Here is a 22036-nt window from a genome sequence, read left to right on the forward strand (position 1 = left end):
AAAAAAACATTTTCTACACTGAAAAAAAAAATGATTCAAAACTTTGAAGTCGATTTAAAAAAACGCCCATTTCAGATTTTGTTCGTTCTTAGGCAAAAAGTTTCGCAATTAAGTTTACTAAAAGTCGTCCATACATTGCAAATTGAGCATATTTAAGGAAAAAAAGTTTTTCTTACAACGAATTTTTCAAGTTCAAAACTGAATTTTTTTTTCAAAGATTTTTTTCTGAAACTTATAGTTTTATCATACAAAACGCAGCTCAGGGATATCACTAGAATAATTCCCAAGCAACGATGCACCCATTCGAGATTTAACATAAAAAGATAATAAACTGGAAAACGTTAGTTTTATTATAATATCAGATGTGTAGACCCATGCCACAGTAGCAGTTCAGCTATTTATTTCAAAATTGATAAATTTTGTTAAACAAAAAATAAACTTTTCATAAGTTATTTTTATGTCAGATGGAGCTGCAGCTCATTATAAAAAAAAAAAAAATGGCAGCTTACGTAATTTTAGGAAAATACATGGATTGGAAGCAGAGTGGCACTTTTTTGCCACATCCCGACCAGATCCACATAACAAAATTATAACACATTCCTATCAGCAGCAGTTAAAAATAACAGAAGTTGATAATTTTCTTTATCAAGATGGCTATGTTCTCAATTTGTTATATTTTTAGTAACACATTAATAACAACATTTGTCATATTTTTAACATCGCATTAATAAGTTTATTGCAAATTACATCCTATTTCATAAACAGTAACAAAGTTTGCCTGAGACGTCATCTTTCTAAGTGGTCAAACTCCTGGGATATTCGCAAAACCAAGAGTGTTGTACAAAGTTCAACGCGCGACTACTCGCGTTACAAAAATTCGCGCGACGACCGAAAGGTTAATTGATCTTATTGGTTCGTGGCGAGATCATTTGCGGAGAATTGGCAAGATATATCTATTTCCGTTTCCAAAATCCGATTCGTAAGCTTTCATTTCAAAATCATCAGGGGTCCGCAAGAAGTTTCTACTGGAGGGGGCCGTAAGTTCAAAATGGTTGGGAATCACTTTTATAGCTCTTAAATAAGATTAACGCACAATTCAAGCTGATTTGGACTTGTCCTTCTAGAGGCTAGAGAATGGAAGATGAACTTTTCATCCTGTCATATGCATTTCGGAAATTTGGATGTTGTTCGTGCGAAGTAGCATTCATATGGTTGATGAATTACTAGTTCGCCAGACGATCTCGACAATATTAAGTCGGCATGATAATCTTAACTAGGTATGATGTATTTCTCAACAGTTTTTAAATGAGCCAAACATTCAATCATTATATTTATTTGCTCATTTTGAAAAAAGGAGTCTAAGGGGCCTATTTTATGAATCGAGCAGATTCATGTGACTCGTCTGTATTCATTGTCGATCAAAGCAAGCATGCATATTTCAGATGTCACCCGTCGACTCCCATAGTAATCCAGTCAATAGAGTGACAACTGTCAAAAAACTCGAGTGACAGAGCTGAGTCGAGCGAATGTCGACAGTGACTCCAGTCGAGTCATTTTGATCGACTCGACTTATAAAATAGACCCCTACAGGTGGGCGAGAGGACATATGAGCAAAACGGAGGTCCTCCCAAAGAATACCATCTAGTGAGCTATATGAGATCGCGAATTGAATTTTGGGTCAATATGACTCCAAGGCACAGACAACGTGGCACATACAGAAGGTTTAAAAAAAAAAAAAAAAAAGACACGGACACCGTCTTCAGCCATTTAGCTGCACAGACTGTAACTTAACACTAGACAACCGACAAGCATGCTCCAGTGGCACAGCAGAGAAACATTCCTGACGAAAAGTTTCAATGGCTGCAGCGGGAATCGAACCCACACCCCATGACATGATGCGCTTAAATGTCTGGTAACACTAACCACACAGCCACGAGGCCCACAGGTTGAAGATAGCTTGAGAAAAAAATCATAGCATACCATAGCATAGACTGACTGTACGTACATGTCATTGGTTTATACTCCGTGATGGATCGGAACTAAAAATTGGTAAGAATTGTACTTCAAATAAATAAGGGATGAGACTTTCCGGTTATTCTCGAAGTGTACATTTTAGCAGATTTCTTATTTCATCAGTTGGGATGGGGAAGGAATGTCAGTGTGCAATGATTATTACTTCTAGAGGCCAAAAATACCTCTGCATCTCCACAATCACCACGGGAAGGGCGTTTATTAGTGAGGGAGGAAATATATCTGGGAGTCACCGTGGATAAGGAGGATAAATGCGACCTTCACTTAAAACTGTAGTCGACTATCCACATCCCAATATTCTACATCTCGGTATCTCTCACTATGTCGATAATTTCTTCGGTTCCTTCATTCTGCATACATGTTCTTCCTTATTTCGACTTCTCTCTATCTCAACGTGTTTTTGTCAATTTTAATTCCCGATTTACTCTTCAAATGTCGATATGTGTATTATCAAAGGTTCCTAGACCAGATTGCATTATTTATTATTGTTTCTAATAAAAAATAGTTTTTTCTTGTCTGATGTTTCCCTATCTCGAGATGAGATATGGAGAGTCGACTGCAGTTTTGTATTTTTTGCCTAACGGTGAAAATATATTGGTAAAATAATAAAAGAAGAAGCTAAAATACTATTCAATCTTTTTAAATTAATGCAGTCTAATACAAATTGATGACCATTTATGAAATAAATCCGTACTGTGCATGAGAATTGAGGACCGTACATTTCGTAGTTGCGACTTTGCTACTATCAGAACAATCAAGATTCCACAATGTATCAGCCTCTTGGTAAAACATGCGATTCATTTAACCTCTTTTTACTGTTTCATCTATAAGAAAAAATAACTTTGTTGTACGTCGGCATTTTATGAATGAACGATGTCGAACTACTCAAAATTTATTTTTAGCATTGATGGAAACAGAAAGGTGGTGTGTGTCTTGAAATTACAACCGTACATAGTTTGTTTGAAAATTGTATAAACGTAACGTTAACACGATAAAAATGTGTTATCATAAGCATGAAACGAGCTCACCAGTTGGTAATCCATCTTCGACTAAACACAGATCACACACTACTCCGAATTTAACTATAAATCCAAACAGGATCAAAACTAATGTCCAATTTAAGGAACTTTAGACATAATTTTTATCACATCTTATGTGTTATACTGCGTTAGAAGATAATTCTACGAATAATATAGCAATTGTCATACCAATACTATTTTCTAGATGCAGTTACTCACCTGTATTAACGCGGATGATATCGCAACGATGGCTACTTTGACGATGTCCATCTCGACGTTTTTCACCAGAACATGTGCGCATCCGACCTCGTAGATCTTGCTATCGACCGGATTGTAGCAGGACCAGGGAAGACCCAGCTGCTTCTGTTTCTCCTTCTTGTAGTCGTGGACATTGTTAATCCCGCAGCATTGAAGCTAAAAATACATCACATAAAGCATACATATTCAGCAAAATGTATCATTTTCCTCCGGTTCACAGTAAACCCAGATACTAACATCCCGCTGCAACCGGTTCCAGATGTGCGTCGGATCGGTGATGGCACCTGGCGTGGCAATGAACTGCCCGAAGCTGGTTTCGATGGCCAGCTCGGCGGGTGTCAGGAGTTGCTGTTTCGTTGCGACCGCCCAGCCACTGATGAGAAACTGGACCACAATTAGTATCACTAGAAATGCACAGAACTGAAATGGGATGCCAGAAGCAGAGATGAAACCAGCATTAGCTTAGAAATTGCGTGATGCCATGGGAATGTATTTAGGATGACGTAACTGCCGGAAGCTGCTGAGCACGAGCATGGGAACTAATTGGGAATCTAAACAGTGATTTATCTAGTCAGTCGCATGTGGCAAATGATTTGGTTGTATGTTAATTTGAGGCCGAGAATTGATGCCGGTACTTCTCTTCAGCCAATTATTATATGTTAATTGACAGCGCAACGTTCGTTAACGGACAAAACGTGTTCTTTTAAATGGGCAACAATGTTCACACATGCATAGCTTTTTTCAAATCATTGATATTCGGTAAATAAATGTATCCAAGGGTCACGAACCAAAATTCGATTTATAGAAAGTTCGGTCTCTAACAAAGAAATTTTGAACCCTGGCACGTTTTTACGACTATTAATTGATAAATCGTGACCAACATTGAAGAAAATAAACTCTATACATACGAATTGCATTTGAATGGATAATGCGGATTCTTCATTGAAATATGAGACTAACATGGTGAATCAATACCCGGAGTTCTCTTAAATAGATTATATAAATGGGGTAAGTCACCTAAATACATGCAGCTGTCTCATTTTTTGGTTGGCTCATTATTTTTAACGCTAATTTATCGTTGATTTCTAGTAGATGGATTTGGATTGGATTGGATTTGGATTGGATTTGGATCGGATTTGGAATGGATTTGAATTGGATTTGGATTTGATTGGATTGGATTCGGATTGGATTTGGATTGGATTTGGATTGGATTTGGATTGGATTTGGATTGGATTGGATTGGATTTGGATTGGATTTGGATTGGATTTGGATTGGATTTGGATTGGATTTGGATTGGATTTGGATTGGATTTGGATTGGATTTGGATTGGATTTGGATTGGATTTGGATTGGATTTGGATTGGGATTTGGATTGGATTTGGATTGGATTTGGATTGGATTTGGATTGGATTTGGATTGGATTTGGATTGGATTTGGATTGGATTTGGATTGGATTTGGATTGGATTTGGATTGGATTTGGATTGGATTTGGATTGGATTTGGATTGGATTTGGATTGGATTTGGATTGGATTTGGATTGGATTTGGATTGGATTTGGATTGGATTTGGATTGGATTTGGATTGGATTTGGATTGGATTTGATTGGATTTGGATTGGATTTGGATTGGATTTGGATTGGATTTGGATTGGATTTGGATTGGATTTGGATTGGATTTGGATTGGATTTGGATTGGATTTGGATTGGATTTGGATTGGATTTGGATTGGATTTGGATTGGATTTGGATTGGATTTGGATTGGATTTGGATTGGATTTGGATTGGATTTGGATTGGATTTGGATTGGATTTGGATTGGATTTGGATTGGATTTGGATTGGATTTGGATTGGATTTGGATTGGATTTGGATTGGATTTGGATTGGATTGGATGGATTTGGATTGGATTTGGATTGGATTTGGATTGGATTTGGATTGGATTTGGATTGGATTTGGATTGGATTTGGATTGGATTTGGATTGGATTTGGATTGGATTTGGATTGGATTTGGATTGGATTTGGATTGGATTTGGATTGGATTTGGATTGGATTTGGATTGGATTTGGATTGGATTTGGATTGGATTTGGATTGGATTTGGATTGGATTTGGATTGGATTTGGATTGGATTTGGATTGGATTTGGATTGGATTTGGATTGGATTTGGATTGGATTTGGATTGGATTTGGATTGGATTTGGATTGGATTTGGATTGGATTTGGATTGGATTTGGATTGGATTTGGATTGGATTTGGATTGGATTTGGATTGGATTTGGATTGGATTTGGATTGGATTTGGATTGGATTTGGATTGGATTTGGATTGGATTTGGATTGGATTTGGATTGGATTTGGATTGGATTTGGATTGGATTTGGATTGGATTTGGATTGGATTTGGATTGGATTTGGATTGGATTTGGATTGGATTTGGATTGGATTTGGATTGGATTTGGATTGGATTTGGATTGGATTTGGATTGGATTTGGATTGGATTTGATTGGATTTGGATTGGATTTGGATTGGATTTGGATTGGATTTGGATTGGATTTGGATTGGATTTGGATTGGATTTGGATTGGATTTGGATTGGATTTGGATTGGATTTGGATTGGATTTGGATTGGATTTGGATTGGATTTGGATTGGATTTGGATTGGATTTGGATTGGATTTGGATTGGATTTGATTGGATTTGGATTGGATTTGGATTGGATTTGGATTGGATTTGGATTGGATTTGGATTGGATTGATTGGATTTGGATTGGATTTGGATTGGATTTGGATTGGATTTGGATTGGATTTGGATTGGATTTGGATTGGATTGGATTTGGATTGGATTTGGATTGGATTTGGATTGGATTTGGATTGGATTTGGATTGGATTTGGATTGGGATTTGGATTGGATTTGGATTGGATTTGGATTGGATTTGGATTGGATTTGGATTGGATTTGGATTGGATTTGGATTGGATTTGGATTGGATTTGGATTGGATTTGGATTGGATTTGGATTGGATTTGGATTGGATTTGGATTGGATTTGGATTGGATTTGGATTGGATTTGGATTGGATTTGGGATTGGATTTGGATTGGATTGGATTGGATTTGGATTGGATTTGGATTGGATTTGGATTGGATTTGGATTGGATTTGGATTGGATTTGGATTGGATTTGATTGGATTTGGATTGGATTTGGATTGGATTTGGGATTGGATTTGGATTGGGATTTGGATTGGATTTGGATTGGATTTGGATTGGATTTGGATTGGATTTGGATTGGATTTGGATTGGATTTGGATTGGATTTGGATTGGATTTGGATTGGATTTGGATTGGATTTGGATTGGATTTGGATTGGATTTGGATTGGATTTGGATTGGATTTGGATTGGATTTGGATTGGATTTGGATTGGATTTGGATTGGATTTGGATTGGATTTGGATTGGATTTGGATTGGATTTGGATTGGATTTGGATTGGATTTGGATTGGATTTGGATTGGATTTGGATTGGATTTGGATTGGATTTGGATTGGATTTGGATTGGATTTGGATTGGATTTGGATTGGATTTGGATTGGATTTGGATTGGATTTGGATTGGATTTGGATTGGATTTGGATTGGATTTGGATTGGATTTGGATTGGATTTGGATTGGATTTGGATTGGATTTGGATTGGATTTGGATTGGATTTGGATTGGATTTGGATTGGATTTGGATTGGATTTGGATTGGATTTGGATTGGATTTGGATTGGATTTGGATTGGATTGGATTGGATTTGGATTGGATTTGGATTGGATTGGATTGGATTTGGATTTGGATTGGATTTGGATTGGATTTGGATTGGATTTGGATTGGATTTGGATTGGATTTGGATTGGATTTGGATTGGATTTGGATTGGATTTGGATTGGATTGGATTGGATTGGATTGGATTTGGATTGGATTTGGATTGGATTTGGATTGGATTTGGATTGGATTTGGATTGGATTTGGATTGGATTTGGATTGGATTTGGATTGGATTTGGATTGGATTTGGATTGGATTTGGATTGGATTTGGATTGGATTTGGATTGGATTTGGATTGGATTTGGATTGGATTTGGATTGGATTTGGATTGGATTTGGATTGGATTTGGATTGGATTTGGATTGGATTTGGATTGGATTTGGATTGGATTTGGATTGGATTTGGATTGGATTTGGATTGGATTTGGATTGGATTTGGATTGGATTTGGATTGGATTTGGATTGGATTTGGATTGGATTTGGATTGGATTTGGATTGGATTTGGATTGGATTTGGATTGGATTTGGATTGGATTGGATGGATTGGATTGGATTTGGGATTGGATTTGGATTGGATTGATTGGATTTGGATTGGATTTGGATTGGATTTGGATTGGATTGGATTGGATTGGATTTGGATTGATTTGGATTGGATTTGGATTGGATTTGGATTGATTTGGGATTGGATTTGGATTGGGATTTGGATTGGATTTGGATTGGATTTGGATTGGATTTGGATTGGATGGTGGATTGGATTTTGGATTGGAATTGGATTGGGATTTGGATTGGATTTGGATTGAGATTTGGATTGGGATTTGGATTGGATTTGGATTGGATTTGGATTGGATTTGGATTGGATTTGGAGTGGATTTGGATGGTTTGGATCTGGATTTGGATTCGGATTTCGGATTGGATTTTGGATTGGATTTTGGATGGATTTGGATTGGATTTTGGATTGGATTTGGATTGGATTTGGATTGGATTTGGGATTGGATTGTTGGGATTTGGATTGGATTTGGATTGATTTGGATTGGATTTGGATTGGATTTGGATGGAATGTGGATTGGATTTGGATTGGATTTGGGATTGGATTTGGATTGGATTTGGATGTGGATTGGATTGGATTTGGATTGGATTTGGATTGGATTTGGATTGGATTTGGATTGGATTTGGATTGGATTTGGATTGGATTTGGATTGGATTTGGATTGGATTTGGGATTGGATGGATTTGGATTGGATTTGGATTGGATTTGGATTGGATTTGGATTGGATTTGGATTGGATTGGATTGGATTTGGATTGGATTTGGATTGGATTTGGATTGGATTTGGATTGGATTTGGATTGGATTTGGATTGGATTTGATTGGATTTGGATTGGATTTGGATTGGATTTGGATTGGATTTGGATTGGATTTGGATTGGGATTTGGATTGGATTGGATTGGATTTGGATTGGATTTGGATTGGATTTGGATGGATTTGGATTGGATTTGGATTGGATTTGGATTGGATTTGGATTGGATTTGGATTGGATTTGTTGGATTGGATTGATTGGATTGGATTGGTGGATTGGATTTTTGGATTGGATTTGGATTGGATTTGGATTGGATTTGGATTGGATTTGGATTGGATTTGGATTGGATTTGGATTGGATTTGGATTGGATTTGGATTGGATTTGGATTGGATTGGATTGGATTTGGATTTGGATTGGCATTTGGATTGGATTTGGATTGGATTTGGATTGGATTGGATTGGATTTGGATGGATTTGGATGGATTTGGATTGGATTTGGATTGGATTTGGATGGGATTTGGATTGGATTTGGATTGGATTTGGGATTGGGATTTGGATTGGATTGGATTGGATTTGGATTGGATTTTGGATTGGATTTGGATTGGATTTGGATTGGATTTGGATTGGATTTGGATTGGATTTGGATTGGATTTGGATTGGATTTGGATTGGATTGGATTGGATTTGGATTGGATTTGGATTGGATTTGGATGGATTTGGATTGGATTTGGATTGGATTTGGATTGGGGATTTGGATTTGGATTGGATTGGATTGGATTGGATTTGGATTGGATTTGGATTGGATTTGGATTGGATTTGGATTGGATTTGGATTGGATTTGGATTGGATTTGGATTGGATTTGGATTGGATTTGGATTGGATTTGGGATTGGATTTGGATTGGATTTGGATGGATTTGGGAATTGGATTTGGATTGGATTTGGATGGATTTGGATTGGATTTGGATTGGATTTGGATTGATTGGATTTGGATGGATTTGGATTGGATTTGGATTGGATTTGGATTGGATTTGGATTGGATTTGGATTGGATTTGGATTGGATTTGGATTGGATTTGGATTGGATTTGGATTGGGATTTGGATTGGATTTGGATTGGATTTGGATTGGATTTGGATTGGATTTGGATTGGATTTGGATTGGATTTGGATTGGATTTGGATTGGATTTGGATTGGATTTGGATTGGATTTGGATTGGATTTGGATTGGATTTGGATTGGATTGATTTGGATTGGATTTGGATTGGATTTGGATTGGATTTGGATTGGATTTGGATTGGATTTGGATTGGATTGGATTGGATTTGGATTGGATTTGGATTGGATTTGGATTGGATTTGGATTGGATTTGGATTGGATTTGGATTGGATTTGGATTGGATTGGATTGGATTTGGATTGGATTTGGATTGGATTTGGATTGGATTTGGATTGGATTTGGATTGGATTTGGATGGATTTGGATTGGATTTGGATTGGATTTGGATTGATTTGGATTGGATTTGGATTGGATTTGGATTGGATTTGGATTGGATTTGGATTGGATTTGGATTGGATTGGATTGGATTTGGATTGGATTTGGATTGGATTTGGATTGGATTTGGATTGGATTTGGATTGGATTTGGATTGGATTTGGATTGGATTTGGATTGGATTTGGATTGGATTTGGATTGGATTTGGATTGGATTTGGATTGGATTTGGATTGGATTTGGATTGGATTTGGATTGGATTTGGATTGGATTGGATTGGATTGGATTTGGATTGGATTTGGATTGGATTTGGATTGGATTTGGATTGGATTTGGATTGGATTTGGATTGGATTTGGATTGGATTTGGATTGGATTTGGATTTGGATTTGGATTGGATTTGGATTGGATTTGGATTGGATTTGGATTGGATTTGGATTGGATTTGGATTGGATTTGGATTGGATTTGGATTGGATTTGGATTGGATTTGGATTGGATTTGGATTGGATTTGGATTGGATTTGGATTGGATTTGGATTGGATTTGGATTGGATTTGGATTGGATTTGGATTGGATTTGGATTGGATTTGGGATTGGATTGGATTGGATTTGGATTGGATTTGGATTGGATTTGGATTGGATTTGGATTGGATTTGGATTGGATTTGGATTGGATTTGGATTGGATTTGGATTGGATTTGGATTGGATTTGGATTGGATTTGGATTGGATTTGGATTGGATTTGGATTGGATTTGGATTGGATTTGGATTGGATTTGGATTGGATTTGGATTGGATTTGGATTGGATTTGGATTGGATTTGGATTGGATTTGGATTGGATTTGGATTGGATTTGGATTGGATTTGGATTGGATTTGGATTGGATTTGGATTGGATTTGGATTGGATTTGGATGGATTTGGATTGGATTTGGATTGGAATTTAAGAATAGATCAAAAGCTTTCGCTTGATGTATTTTTTTATCATAATTCTCCATTTATTTAATTTAAGAGGAAAATAACCTTCACCATTTTACAAATTTTTAAAACAAGTTTTTTGGCTCAAAATCGAAGCAATCCTCAAAAAAATCTATCATTGCAATCCAATGAAATACGATGATAGACTTTCATAAGGATTGTTTGAAATTTAAACGACAAAACTGGTTTTTAACTTTTGATGATTGCTGATGATTGAATGAAAAATAATTTCTCTCGGTAATGCTAATATAGGTTCACTAGCGCTAATGTAGATGTAAGGGATTTTATGGACAAAAACTAGCTGTGAATCAATGGTAAATACATAGATGGTAAAATCATGTTTCATGGTAAAAATATGTTGTGACGTTTTGCAAAACGTCCGTAAAAAGCCACTAGTGCGACTAAAAGAAACCGTCATCTATGGTTAAACCCATCCTAGCAATCATAGAATCTCGAGCACCTACTCTTCAACAATTCGCATCTGTCAGCACTCGTGTAAAGATAAGATAAGGACGGCCTACTAAGATGCAATGCGGTCGCATCAAATGGTATCTTAGTAACTGACAATGCACAGGCTTCTTATCTGTCTAATGAATCGCTATTCAAAAAAAAACCGTCAGAATACGATGTTCTCAAACTTACCGTTCCTAAGTAGCATCGGTGCTTTTTGCTCGTGGACGTCCATCCGAAGTAGCAGATCAGTTGGGCAACTAGTCCCAGTGCGATGATGACGGCGAAGGGTTCCCAAAACTGGTCGTTAACTATGGCCGAATACTGTCGATGGGTCCATAACAGGAACGCGCCAATCACCAGCTGGGCGCCACCACAAATCTGTTCCCCGGTTCAAGGGAAGAATAAAGAGAGATCAGGAATTTAAATGCAATTGCTCGTAAATCAGGCCATGTGCAACCATCGTCAAACCAGGAACCCGACCCGTGTGGATTACAACAAAATTTTGTCACAATTATACTACAATTTTCTATAAATAATTCTATAAATAACTACTTTTGTTTAATTGTATTTTTTTTAATAATTAGAAGTCCTCTGAGTAGGCTGAAGAATCTTTAACCAAATTGAAACAATATCACTTATACTAACAAAGGCTCTTTTGAAATTGTTTATAAAGATACATAATTATTGCTATAAAGAATCAGAAAGCTATTGCATATACATGATCAGTTTTAGGTCATGCAAAGACAAATTTTGTTATAACTCATTTATTTTTTTATAGTTAAATTGAATCAATTTGAATATAACATATTTTGTTTCAATTTGTGTAATGTAGTTGAAAATTTGTTAAAATTTTTGATATTTTAACAACAGGTCGGACTCGATTATCCGGACTATCGATTTTTTTTTTTCACTCCGGATAATCGAATCTCTAACAACAAAAATTGAAATCTTCGATGAAAGAACTTAAATATTATCTTTTTCCGTTGTTTTATTTATATGCTGCGGTGGCGTAGACAGAAATTATTTCTAGGAACAGTAGAGGTCTTTGCAATAAAATAAAATTTTTGACAAAATAAACACTTTTTCAAACCTCCCTTTTCTTGAAAACGTTCAAAACTGCAAAACCATTCATATTGTATATTGCAGTACTAAATTATCTCAAATTTATGAATAAAAACTGAAAAACAAGAACATCAAAAAGCAAATTCTGGATAATCGAGTCTCCGGATAATCGAGTCCGACCTGTATTAGTCAGCCAAAATTACAATATATTTTGTTGTATGTTCTTATATGTTGTACTCTGTTACAATTTTGTTATAATCCACTGGTCGGGAATGCGTAATGGACTGCACATTGGTTTTATAGTCAGGTCCCAAGAGTGTCGGCGCTCAAAAGTAGTTGCAGCAGTGTTGTTTAAGTTGCATCTCCACTAAATACCGAATTGCGAGAACTCGCACTAAGGCTGCCGCAGAGATTATATGGAGATATTGATGGTGATGTGATTTTTACACGTCGTAAAAAGTTTGTTTTGGCTGCATCGAGAGCGCTTCCTCCCGGAGGAACATGTAGGTACAAGCTAGTAGAATCACAAACATAAAACCCACGCACAAATACTCGCATCACAACCTGTCTGTTCTTGGAAGCGGTGGAAGTCTTGATAGTTCGGAAGGTTAAATTACCAAGGCACGGCAATGTTACGGTAGTTACAGTCAAACATCCAGAAGATGTTCCGAATTATGGCTTCATTGATCGAATATGTTAAATACACGTCTTACTATTTATAATGTGTGTCTTCAAATTCCTTCCAAAGGCTTACACTGTTCGACAAAAAAGTCGATCTGAATGCACAGAGACCGGACACCCCGGGCTTGAAAGTATAAAAATAAACAAAACCAATGGTTTTTTTCAGAATTTTCGTGTCTGCCCCAGGTCATTTTTAAAATATACTTGAAAATCTTGCATTTTTTATTTAAAAATCTAATCTAATCAATAACCCGACACAGTGTTTTATTTTCAGGACAGCAGAATTGATATGCCATATTATGTATTAAAATTGAAATTCAATATGAAGAGTTGTATTAAGATTTGTATGGACTCCCCACCCCCTCCTTTTTGTATCCTTCCCATTTTTAAAGTATTGCAAATTATGGAATATTTGATATAAATGGTTGAAATATGCGATTTTTGTGATTCTACCATTCAGCAACTATCTCTCCAGAAATATCGTGGTTTATGAACAACCCTTTTACTATACTATGGAACTGTCCATAAATTGCGTGTTCATTTTAATGGGGGGGGGTCTGTTCAAAGGTTACGATTCATGTAAATAAAAATAAAAATGACACAAGGGGAAGGGGGATGAAAACTACCAACAATATAACCACGTGATTTATGGAGGACCCCTTGCAGGTTATTTTGTTTCTTGTTTACAATATCGAATTTTAGATCAAGCTCTCCATAAACCACGTAACTTTTAATTTGTATATGGACAATAGGCCACGACGGGGGAGAGGGATCTTGATTTCCAAAAAAGTCTATGTGGTTTATGAATGTTCCCTGACAGATCAACGGACTTTGAACTAATTTTTAATCAATCCTATGCTTGTATGATAACTATACTATTCTTATGAACATCCTATCGATATGGTGCCGTTAACTGCTTTGTTATGGGTGTTGAACATTGAAGGATAAACAATGCTGAAATTGAAGCTATTGAAAATCGGTACATTTCACATTGATTAATTGTAAAACAACCTGGCCAACGATTTACAGGTAAGATCAATTTACAAAAACATGCTTCTGGCACCACAATACTACTCCATGGGAAAAAACGAACCACCATATTCGGTTCCCGCTGGGAAGTGGTTCCTCAAGACAATTCAATGTTAGTAAACAAATAGTCGTTTCGGGAAAAACATTCTAAAATGGCGAAAAAAGATGTACGCTAATTTAAGCAGACACACAGTTACAAACGCTTGAAATTCAATACAAAGTCAGAATTAGGGCGAATGTGTAAACTTATACATTCTCAGTAAAATTGGTTTGAAGTTAAGCGGATATAATTTCAATTCTATACATATTATGTATCTGATCGATTTAACCGCATGATGCATATTTGTATGATCCATTACAATATTTCCATTGTAGTAAACTATTTGATTTATTTTCATAATATGAATAACATGTTAAAATAAATAAAAATGCATCATTTTTAGAATTCATCAAAATTTAGAATGATTGCGCCCTCGGTTTTTCATCTCCTTCAGTTTAGACCTCGTCTTTCTGGTTTATCATCAGCTTCGCCGTTTTGCTACGCTCTTTCACACGAACCATCATCACTGTCGCCCTTCTGCACTCTCAGTTTCAAATGCGCCCTGCTGCTACACTCAATCTCAAATGCGCCCGGGGAGAAGATGGGCGAAATTGACATCAGAGTTCGTATGAAAAGAGAAAATGAAATGCGCCTTTATGTTTTTCTCATCTATTTCGTATAAAACGTTATTTTTGAGAAACAGATGTGCATTAAATGATTGTAATTTATTAAATAAACTGTTAGGTGAATAAAACTCATTTTAGGCCGTTATTCTGGTACTGTATTGAAACATTTAATACTGAATTGAATCGTTTTCCTATGGCTCACAAACAGTTTGATGCTCACTACAAAAACATGGCTACTTAGCAGTGGGCTGATAAAAAAACGGTTGTTTTTTGTTGTTGTCAAACTTGCTTTTTTCGAGTGGGTAGCTAAAAATCATCTTTCCAAACATCACCGCACATTCGCACATTCTTCATTCAAGTGAAAAACAAAGTAAAATATCAATGCAAGGTGAAAATGGATAAATCAAAATGTGATTTGGTTAAAAGTCTTTTGTGTAACATTTGTGGTTTTAACATGCCAAGCCACAAGCAAATAAACTTCACTCCACTGGTAATTGACAAGTACAAGCAGTACCGTAATTTCGGGTGAAATTGATCATTTTTCACGGTTTTTCTAGTCTGTTTTCTATAATATTAACAATGTCAAACAACTAAATGCAGGAAAACAAGTACGAAGGTGAGCCTCATCGACTTATGTACCGAAATTTTTTAACAAATGTCATTTAAGTGTTAACAAACATCTCTAAAATAAAAAATCAGAAAATCTCATTTCGGGGTGAAATTGATCACTTGTCAATGCCATTATTGTTAGTTTTCAAAACAACTCTACATGATAAATTTGAGCTTCCTGAATCCGAATATGCTTGTCAAATTCTTAACAATGCAATATTTATATAAATAACGAATTGTTAAATTTCAAGAATTACGCGGAAAACGCCTAAATGTATGCAATTTCCTAAGGAATTCAATGATATCTAACAAAAATTTAATTATTTCAACCATATGAGCTAATTGGTACGAGTTTTGGTGATGAAACCTTGTTTTGGCATATATCTCAAGCATCCTCACAAACTTTCAGGTTTATACCATGTTCAAATCCTTGCTTATAAATAGAAGTTTATAGGTGTTTGTCAATACAGCGCCGTGCATGATTTTGAAATTTTACATTATTTTCATAGTAATAAACATTCTTTAAAGCAAAAAACTTCACAACACACAATTCGACAATAGTTACGACAAACAACGTTCATTTTCTGCAGCTTACATTGATATTTGTGCACCATTACGAATAAATGAAATCGTGTGATACGATGATCAATTTCACCCTTCTGATCAATTACACCCGATTTTACGGTACTTTAGAAGGGATCCACAAATTAAAGATTTGCCTAAAATAAATCATTGTGTTTGCGATTCTACCCCATTACCCTGAATGCCAAATTTCTAAAGTGAAGGAGCATCAAAAGGATCTTTTCTCAAAACAAAGTCACATGAAAGTTGAGATGAGCCTAAAATTCAAAATATATTCAAAAGCACTGATTTTGATAACATATTAACAATTGATGAAAAATCTGCTTACCAAAATTTCAAACTTGTTTGTGTTGGTTTTCTGGGGAATCAAAGAGCTAACAACTACAAAGAACTTATAAGTTACATGATGGCTAACTATAAAAAAATAGACATTACATTGAAAATGCATTCTTTGATTTGTCATCATGCAAGATTTCCTGCAAACCTTGCAAGTTTTTCAGACGAGTAGGGTGAGCGAGCACATTTAGATTTCAAGGACATCGAACAACGGTTTGAAAGAAAAATAACGTCAATGCAAAGGGAACATATTGTTGATATTTGTGAAAATGCTTAAGGTGAAGATGAATCGAAGCCAAAGTTCAAATTTTCAAGAACACGGATCTGAAGAACCAAACATCCGTTTAAGCTGAAAACCTATTCGATTGATCACCACCAGCTGATTGATGTAACCATAATTATAGGTACAAACATTGTTGATTTAAAATTTAAATAATTTTTTGCATAGGCTGTTCTTTAGAAGTATATTTTCAAGATATTAAAATAAACTAACAAAAGGGCGGCATTCGATAACATTGATCTGCTCAAGTTATCAGCGAAAAGAGAAATCGATTACTGCAGTTACTTCGATGGATTTTGCTACTTTTCCCCGAATATCGGTTCCCTGAATGTCGTTTCCCCAAACGCCAGTTCTCCGAATGCCAGTTCCCCGAATATACCATTTCCCCGATTAGCCCACTTCCCCGAAAAGTTTTTAGTACTCATAATTGTCGTAACTTTATGCATTTCAGGGTGGTGAACGAACTGGCCATCTAATATGCACCCTTCTTTATTTAACTTTGTATGACGGTTCTTTCGAGTTTTACCGTCCTCAGCATTTTTGCCAACATGTTTTTTTCTTTTTTCTATTGATTGCTTATCGTTCATTCTCGTCCACTATCCAGCCACTGAAGACTATTATAGCACCTATTTGAACTGCACCGCTTAACGGGAAAACCGATCATTCGCGGAACCGACATTCGGAGAAACGACATTCAGGGAGAAGAAGCACAATCACTTCGATGATTCTGAACGCAGTTTTTGATGTCTTTTCATTGTATTATGCCGCAATAATTTTTGGCGTTCAATCTTCTATTGGTTTAATAATAAATTTTGCCCTCTTTTAAAAATAGGGGCCGTTCTTTATATTTATACTGTTTCAAATTTTATTATTGAGTAAAGCTAAATGTTACCCATTTTTATATTTTGCTGTTTTATCAATTCTTGCAAGACTTGCTCATTCGATTGTAGATCGAATTCTTAGTATCCTCCAAAAAATTAAGCTCACCTGGATGAAAACAATTCATTCAAAAATCAATAACTAATTACTCTGGTGTCCAAATTGAAAACGACCTTCGGTAAAGTTATGGCTGACAAATTTAACTAACACTATAGCGTAGCTCTAACCCTCAAGACCAGATGGGCGAAAACTTTGATGAATGATGATGATTGAATGCATTGCTCACTTTTCCCACTTTTTTTAATTCACATACATACTTGTGCAGTCTCAGTTTTCATCCAAATGAGCTCAAATTTTGAAAAAATACTCAGAATTCAATCTAAAACTCATTCGATGTGGAGCCAAAACGAATTTTTGAACCATCCTAATAATCATTGCACACTGGACCAAGAACAGACATTAGCCAGACAAAATCTCTAGCGCTTCAGGAGTGCATTTTTTCGGGACGGTGTCAAAGGAGACTTATTTTGGATTTATTTGTTCTTTAAATTGATGATAAAAGTTAGATGGAAATTTCACCTTTTGCAAACTTTTTTTAATTCCGCGTCCAAGAGCTTTCGCGTCTTCGACGAAGTTTTAGAACGTGTAAAAATACAACAAGTTGCCGAAGACACCAAAGTTCTAGGACTTCAAATAACAAATAAAATCTATACTATTTATATGTAGAAGAAAAAACTGATTTACACTTTTTTTTACCATAACATTGTTATTTCAAGTCCTAGAACTTAAGTGTCTCCGGCAATTTGTCGTATTTATACACGTTCTAAAACTTCGTCGAAGACGCGAAAGCTCTTGGACGCGAAATAAAAAAAGTTTGCAAAAGGCGAAATTTCCATCTAACTTTTATCATCAATTTAAAGAACAAATAAATCCAAGATAAATCTCCTTTGACATCGTCCCGAAAAAATGCACTCCTGAAGCGCTAGAGGTTTTGTCTGGCTAAATTCTGTTCCTGGCCCAGTGTGCATTGATTGAGAAGTGTCTCTTACGAGTTTATTGGTTTTACAGACGGGGTCAGTGGTATTATGGATACTGCTTCTGTTTACTAAGCAGAAGATTGTGAGTTCAATCTCCGCCATACCCTTTAGATAAAAAAAATTCCTGAATGTGGACCAACCGTGCCTTGTGGCAATTACCTTCCCACTAATCGCATACAACTTCCTGTGATGTCTATGAGAGGATGTAGTGTTTTCTGCAACTTTCTAACGTAGGCATCTAACTCGTCAACCCAAACTAATCAAATGATTAAAAAAAATGCAATTTATAGGCACAATGATCGATTCACATAACAATAGCTTATCCCAAAGTAAAATTTGTCGAGGGGTGATTCAAACGTAATTTTCATACAGAGGATATATTGCCTTTCTACGCCTACTTGTCCCATGTGCCATGTGCTATGTAAACCTTATGGACCACGGGACACATATGCGTAGAACGGCAGTATAGGCGATATACCTAACCTTTAAAAATAGTACCAGGATTTAAAAATTCATAAACATTTGGATTCTGGTTTATTTCACTATGTAAAAACTAGATATTTGTTCAAACACCCGATTCCACATAGATCAACACGTTATCTTTACAAAAACCGCATTATCCGAGTGTTTCCTGTGCCCAAAACCCTTTCCGCATTTGGTGGCGGTGGTGGTCACAGAGGATTCGGCCCCGCTCCTGTCTTTTCAAGATAATTAAAAGTCTATAAATTCGTACTACACAACAGATAACATAAACAAAACTCGGCTTGGAGTTTCTTACCCCGGCACGTTGTGGTGTATTCGCATACTGTAGCTTATACACAGTACACATATGTGCGCGCCCATCAGAAGATGACTAACTGAAGGAAAAAGATAAGATAAACACTGTCTCTACATCGTGTTTGCAAATAATGTCGACCTTTATGTATTGAAATACCGTGATTTTTTGATTGATTCTTCCCTCGATATTATTTACGTTTACCAACAGACGAAGGTTGGGCACCTGACATCACAGTATTGTACTACTGTAAACAGAAATGAGGTAGCTTTGCGTCTACATGAAACATTGTTGTAGATAATCTTAGGTTTATAATTTTTAAGAAGGGTGGTCCAATCTTGTATTGAAAAAGTTAAATTAAAAATGTGAAACCTTTCTCCCTGCATTCATTGCTGGTTATATTTGTGATGTTTTGATAGTAGATGTTCTTGATTCCCCAATGGGGACCATGCTTCAAAGATATCTGTTGTGGTAAATATAGTCGTTCTGGCACTAAACGAAATAGAGCCTTCCGCGTTTTAATTAGCGCTACCTTTCCTATACGTTAAACCGAATGTCCAAAGTAGCGCGCTGTATTGCATGCTCTATAGGCCTATTCAAATGACGTCTCAAATCAGCTGATCGGGAAGCACTTTGACATTTCTTCTATGAGAATGACAGGCCCGTGTTAGCACCGGTCCTCCACCGATGTAAATAAATGCATAGACGGATCTGTCACATGAAAAGGCCTATAGTATATACAGTGCACTATTTCCTATTACATTAGGTTTAATGTACAGAGAAGGCAGCGCTAGTAAAGAAGCGTAAGGTGCTATTCGGTTTGTGCCAGAACGACTATATCATCACCCAAAGTAAATAATGAAATAGTTTGGAACAAATTCGATTGTGTACACGCCATTGAACGTTTATATGGAAATTAGAATGGAAAATGCGAACCTTTCTGATCATCCCTCTTTCCTGCCTTAAGGCTCTAGTAGGAATCGATCATTTTTGAAAACTGAAACAGCAGTTTTCTTTCGATTGATCAACAAATAAAAAAAAAACAAGAGCATCTGGTATTTTAATCCGTTTGGGAGAAAACCGCTGTTTCAATATCAATATCATATCATGGAGAGAAAATTTTACAGCTACAACTGGGTCCTAAAATGTTTAACGAATTCTTGTTTTCATTCAATAATACGAAAGAGCATGTTCTTGTAACTACTTTAGCATTTTTTCCAGCTCTTTAATGAATGTTCGAATCCTGTGAGCAGAATCTCAAATAGAGAAACTCAAAAGTAGATGGAGTACCGTGTACCTTTTAATTCCGCTCTTTAATGCTTATCTTTGACAGATACGCGTATTTCGACTACCACTTGCAGTCTTCTTCAGTGTCAGTTACTCGTATTCACAGTGGATACGAGTAACTGACACTGAAGAAGACTGCAAGTGGTAGTCGAAATACGCGTATCTGTCAAAGATAAGCATAAAGAGCGGAATTAAAAGGTACACGGTACTCCATCTACTTTTAAGTTTCTCAATTTTCCCAGCTCAAATAACGGCTAATTTAATTTTAAAAATTGTTCCAAATATGAACCTTGACACTATTGATCATGTTTGACGTTCGCATTGTCGACAAAAATGCCACAGGGCTTTTATTTTTAACACTGGAGTTGTTCCTATCTGACATTTCTGAAGGGACACGGAAAACAAAATATACCCAAAAATTTGAGTTTAAACCAAGGAATGTGACAAAATTTGAAAAACAATAAAAAAAATGTTTTATTAACTTTAACCAACGAAAATCATTTATAAATTCAGTAAACATGTGTTTTTGGCCTAAACTTAAGCGTTTGGTATCAAAATTGGGACAGGGCTTTAGGACCCTACTCTATGATAGGAATCCTGGGTAGTGAGTTTTTATTCTTTTACAAGTCTACATCATGTTGAGATGATGACTGAATTACTTTCAGAGCAACACTACTTTTTTGCAGTAAAACATAGTACTTTGATCTACTCTTCCAGACAGGAGCTGTTCTTTTGCGGTAGATGAAGCACCCTGCTATCAATAAGAAGTCGTCAAAACTTTTAACTTCAATTCGTTTATAAAGTGTGACTTATTGTATTTTGGACTGCTTTGTTTTCTTCGTCATGGAAGTTTTTTTCTAATTCCCTTAGGCCAAAAATTTCAATACTTTTAACATATAAATGCATCCAACTGCCAAATTTAAGAAGATTTGGTAGACAAAAAGCCTATATGACGAAGAGAACAAAACGGCCGAAAATACGTAGGTTACCTCAGTTGTTATACACCTGAATCGCCTAAAAATTTGCATACAGATTCTTTATGACCAAAAATGCCATTTTGCACTTTCAGACCGCCATTTTGAACCTCGCCTTATTTTTGAGAAGGGCGTATCGGAAAATGCATGGCAAATCTTTAGAAAACTGTAACTCGAAAACGGTTTGTTCGATCGATTTGACATCTTCTACGAGGTTGTAGGTATTGCTTAGGACTATATGGAGAAAAATATGCACGGTATAAAAAGTTACAGATTATTTTTTATTTCAAAAACAAAATTTTAAAATCAATTATCTCCAGAAAAACAGTTTCGATTTTTTTTTACTTTTGGATATGTTTTAGGGGACAACTTATGTGATTTATTGCACAATGTTTCAAAATGGAAGAATTATGGACAAAAAAGTTACATTTTTTTAAAAAAATACAGATTTAAAAAAAAAATTGAAATAGAGGAAAACAATAATTTTTTATGTGATTTGAAAGTACAGAAAAATTGCAATCGAAAAGTACTTAAGTAATTTTGCGACGTGCTCGTGCGTG

The 22036-nt window shown here is 36.0% G+C and overlaps 1 protein-coding gene across 2 annotated transcripts in view; it reads right to left on the minus strand.

Moving 5' to 3' along the window:
- The window catches only part of LOC5578830 (CD63 antigen), a 116350-nt gene that overhangs the window by 34293 nt on the left and 60021 nt on the right, over positions 1 to 22036 (minus strand). For both annotated transcript variants that reach the window (XM_021842184.1, XM_021842185.1), the window contains exons 2-4: positions 11469 to 11657; positions 3546 to 3728; positions 3270 to 3464 (exon numbers count right to left, since the gene is read on the minus strand). In XM_021842184.1, coding sequence (XP_021697876.1) covers positions 3270 to 3464; positions 3546 to 3728; positions 11469 to 11657 — 567 coding nt within the window. The remainder of the gene's footprint in view (positions 1 to 3269; positions 3465 to 3545; positions 3729 to 11468; positions 11658 to 22036) is intronic.

Source organism: Aedes aegypti, chromosome 2 (genome assembly GCF_002204515.2).
Source record: "Aedes aegypti strain LVP_AGWG chromosome 2, AaegL5.0 Primary Assembly, whole genome shotgun sequence".
Classification (NCBI taxonomy): domain Eukaryota; kingdom Metazoa; phylum Arthropoda; class Insecta; order Diptera; family Culicidae; genus Aedes; species Aedes aegypti.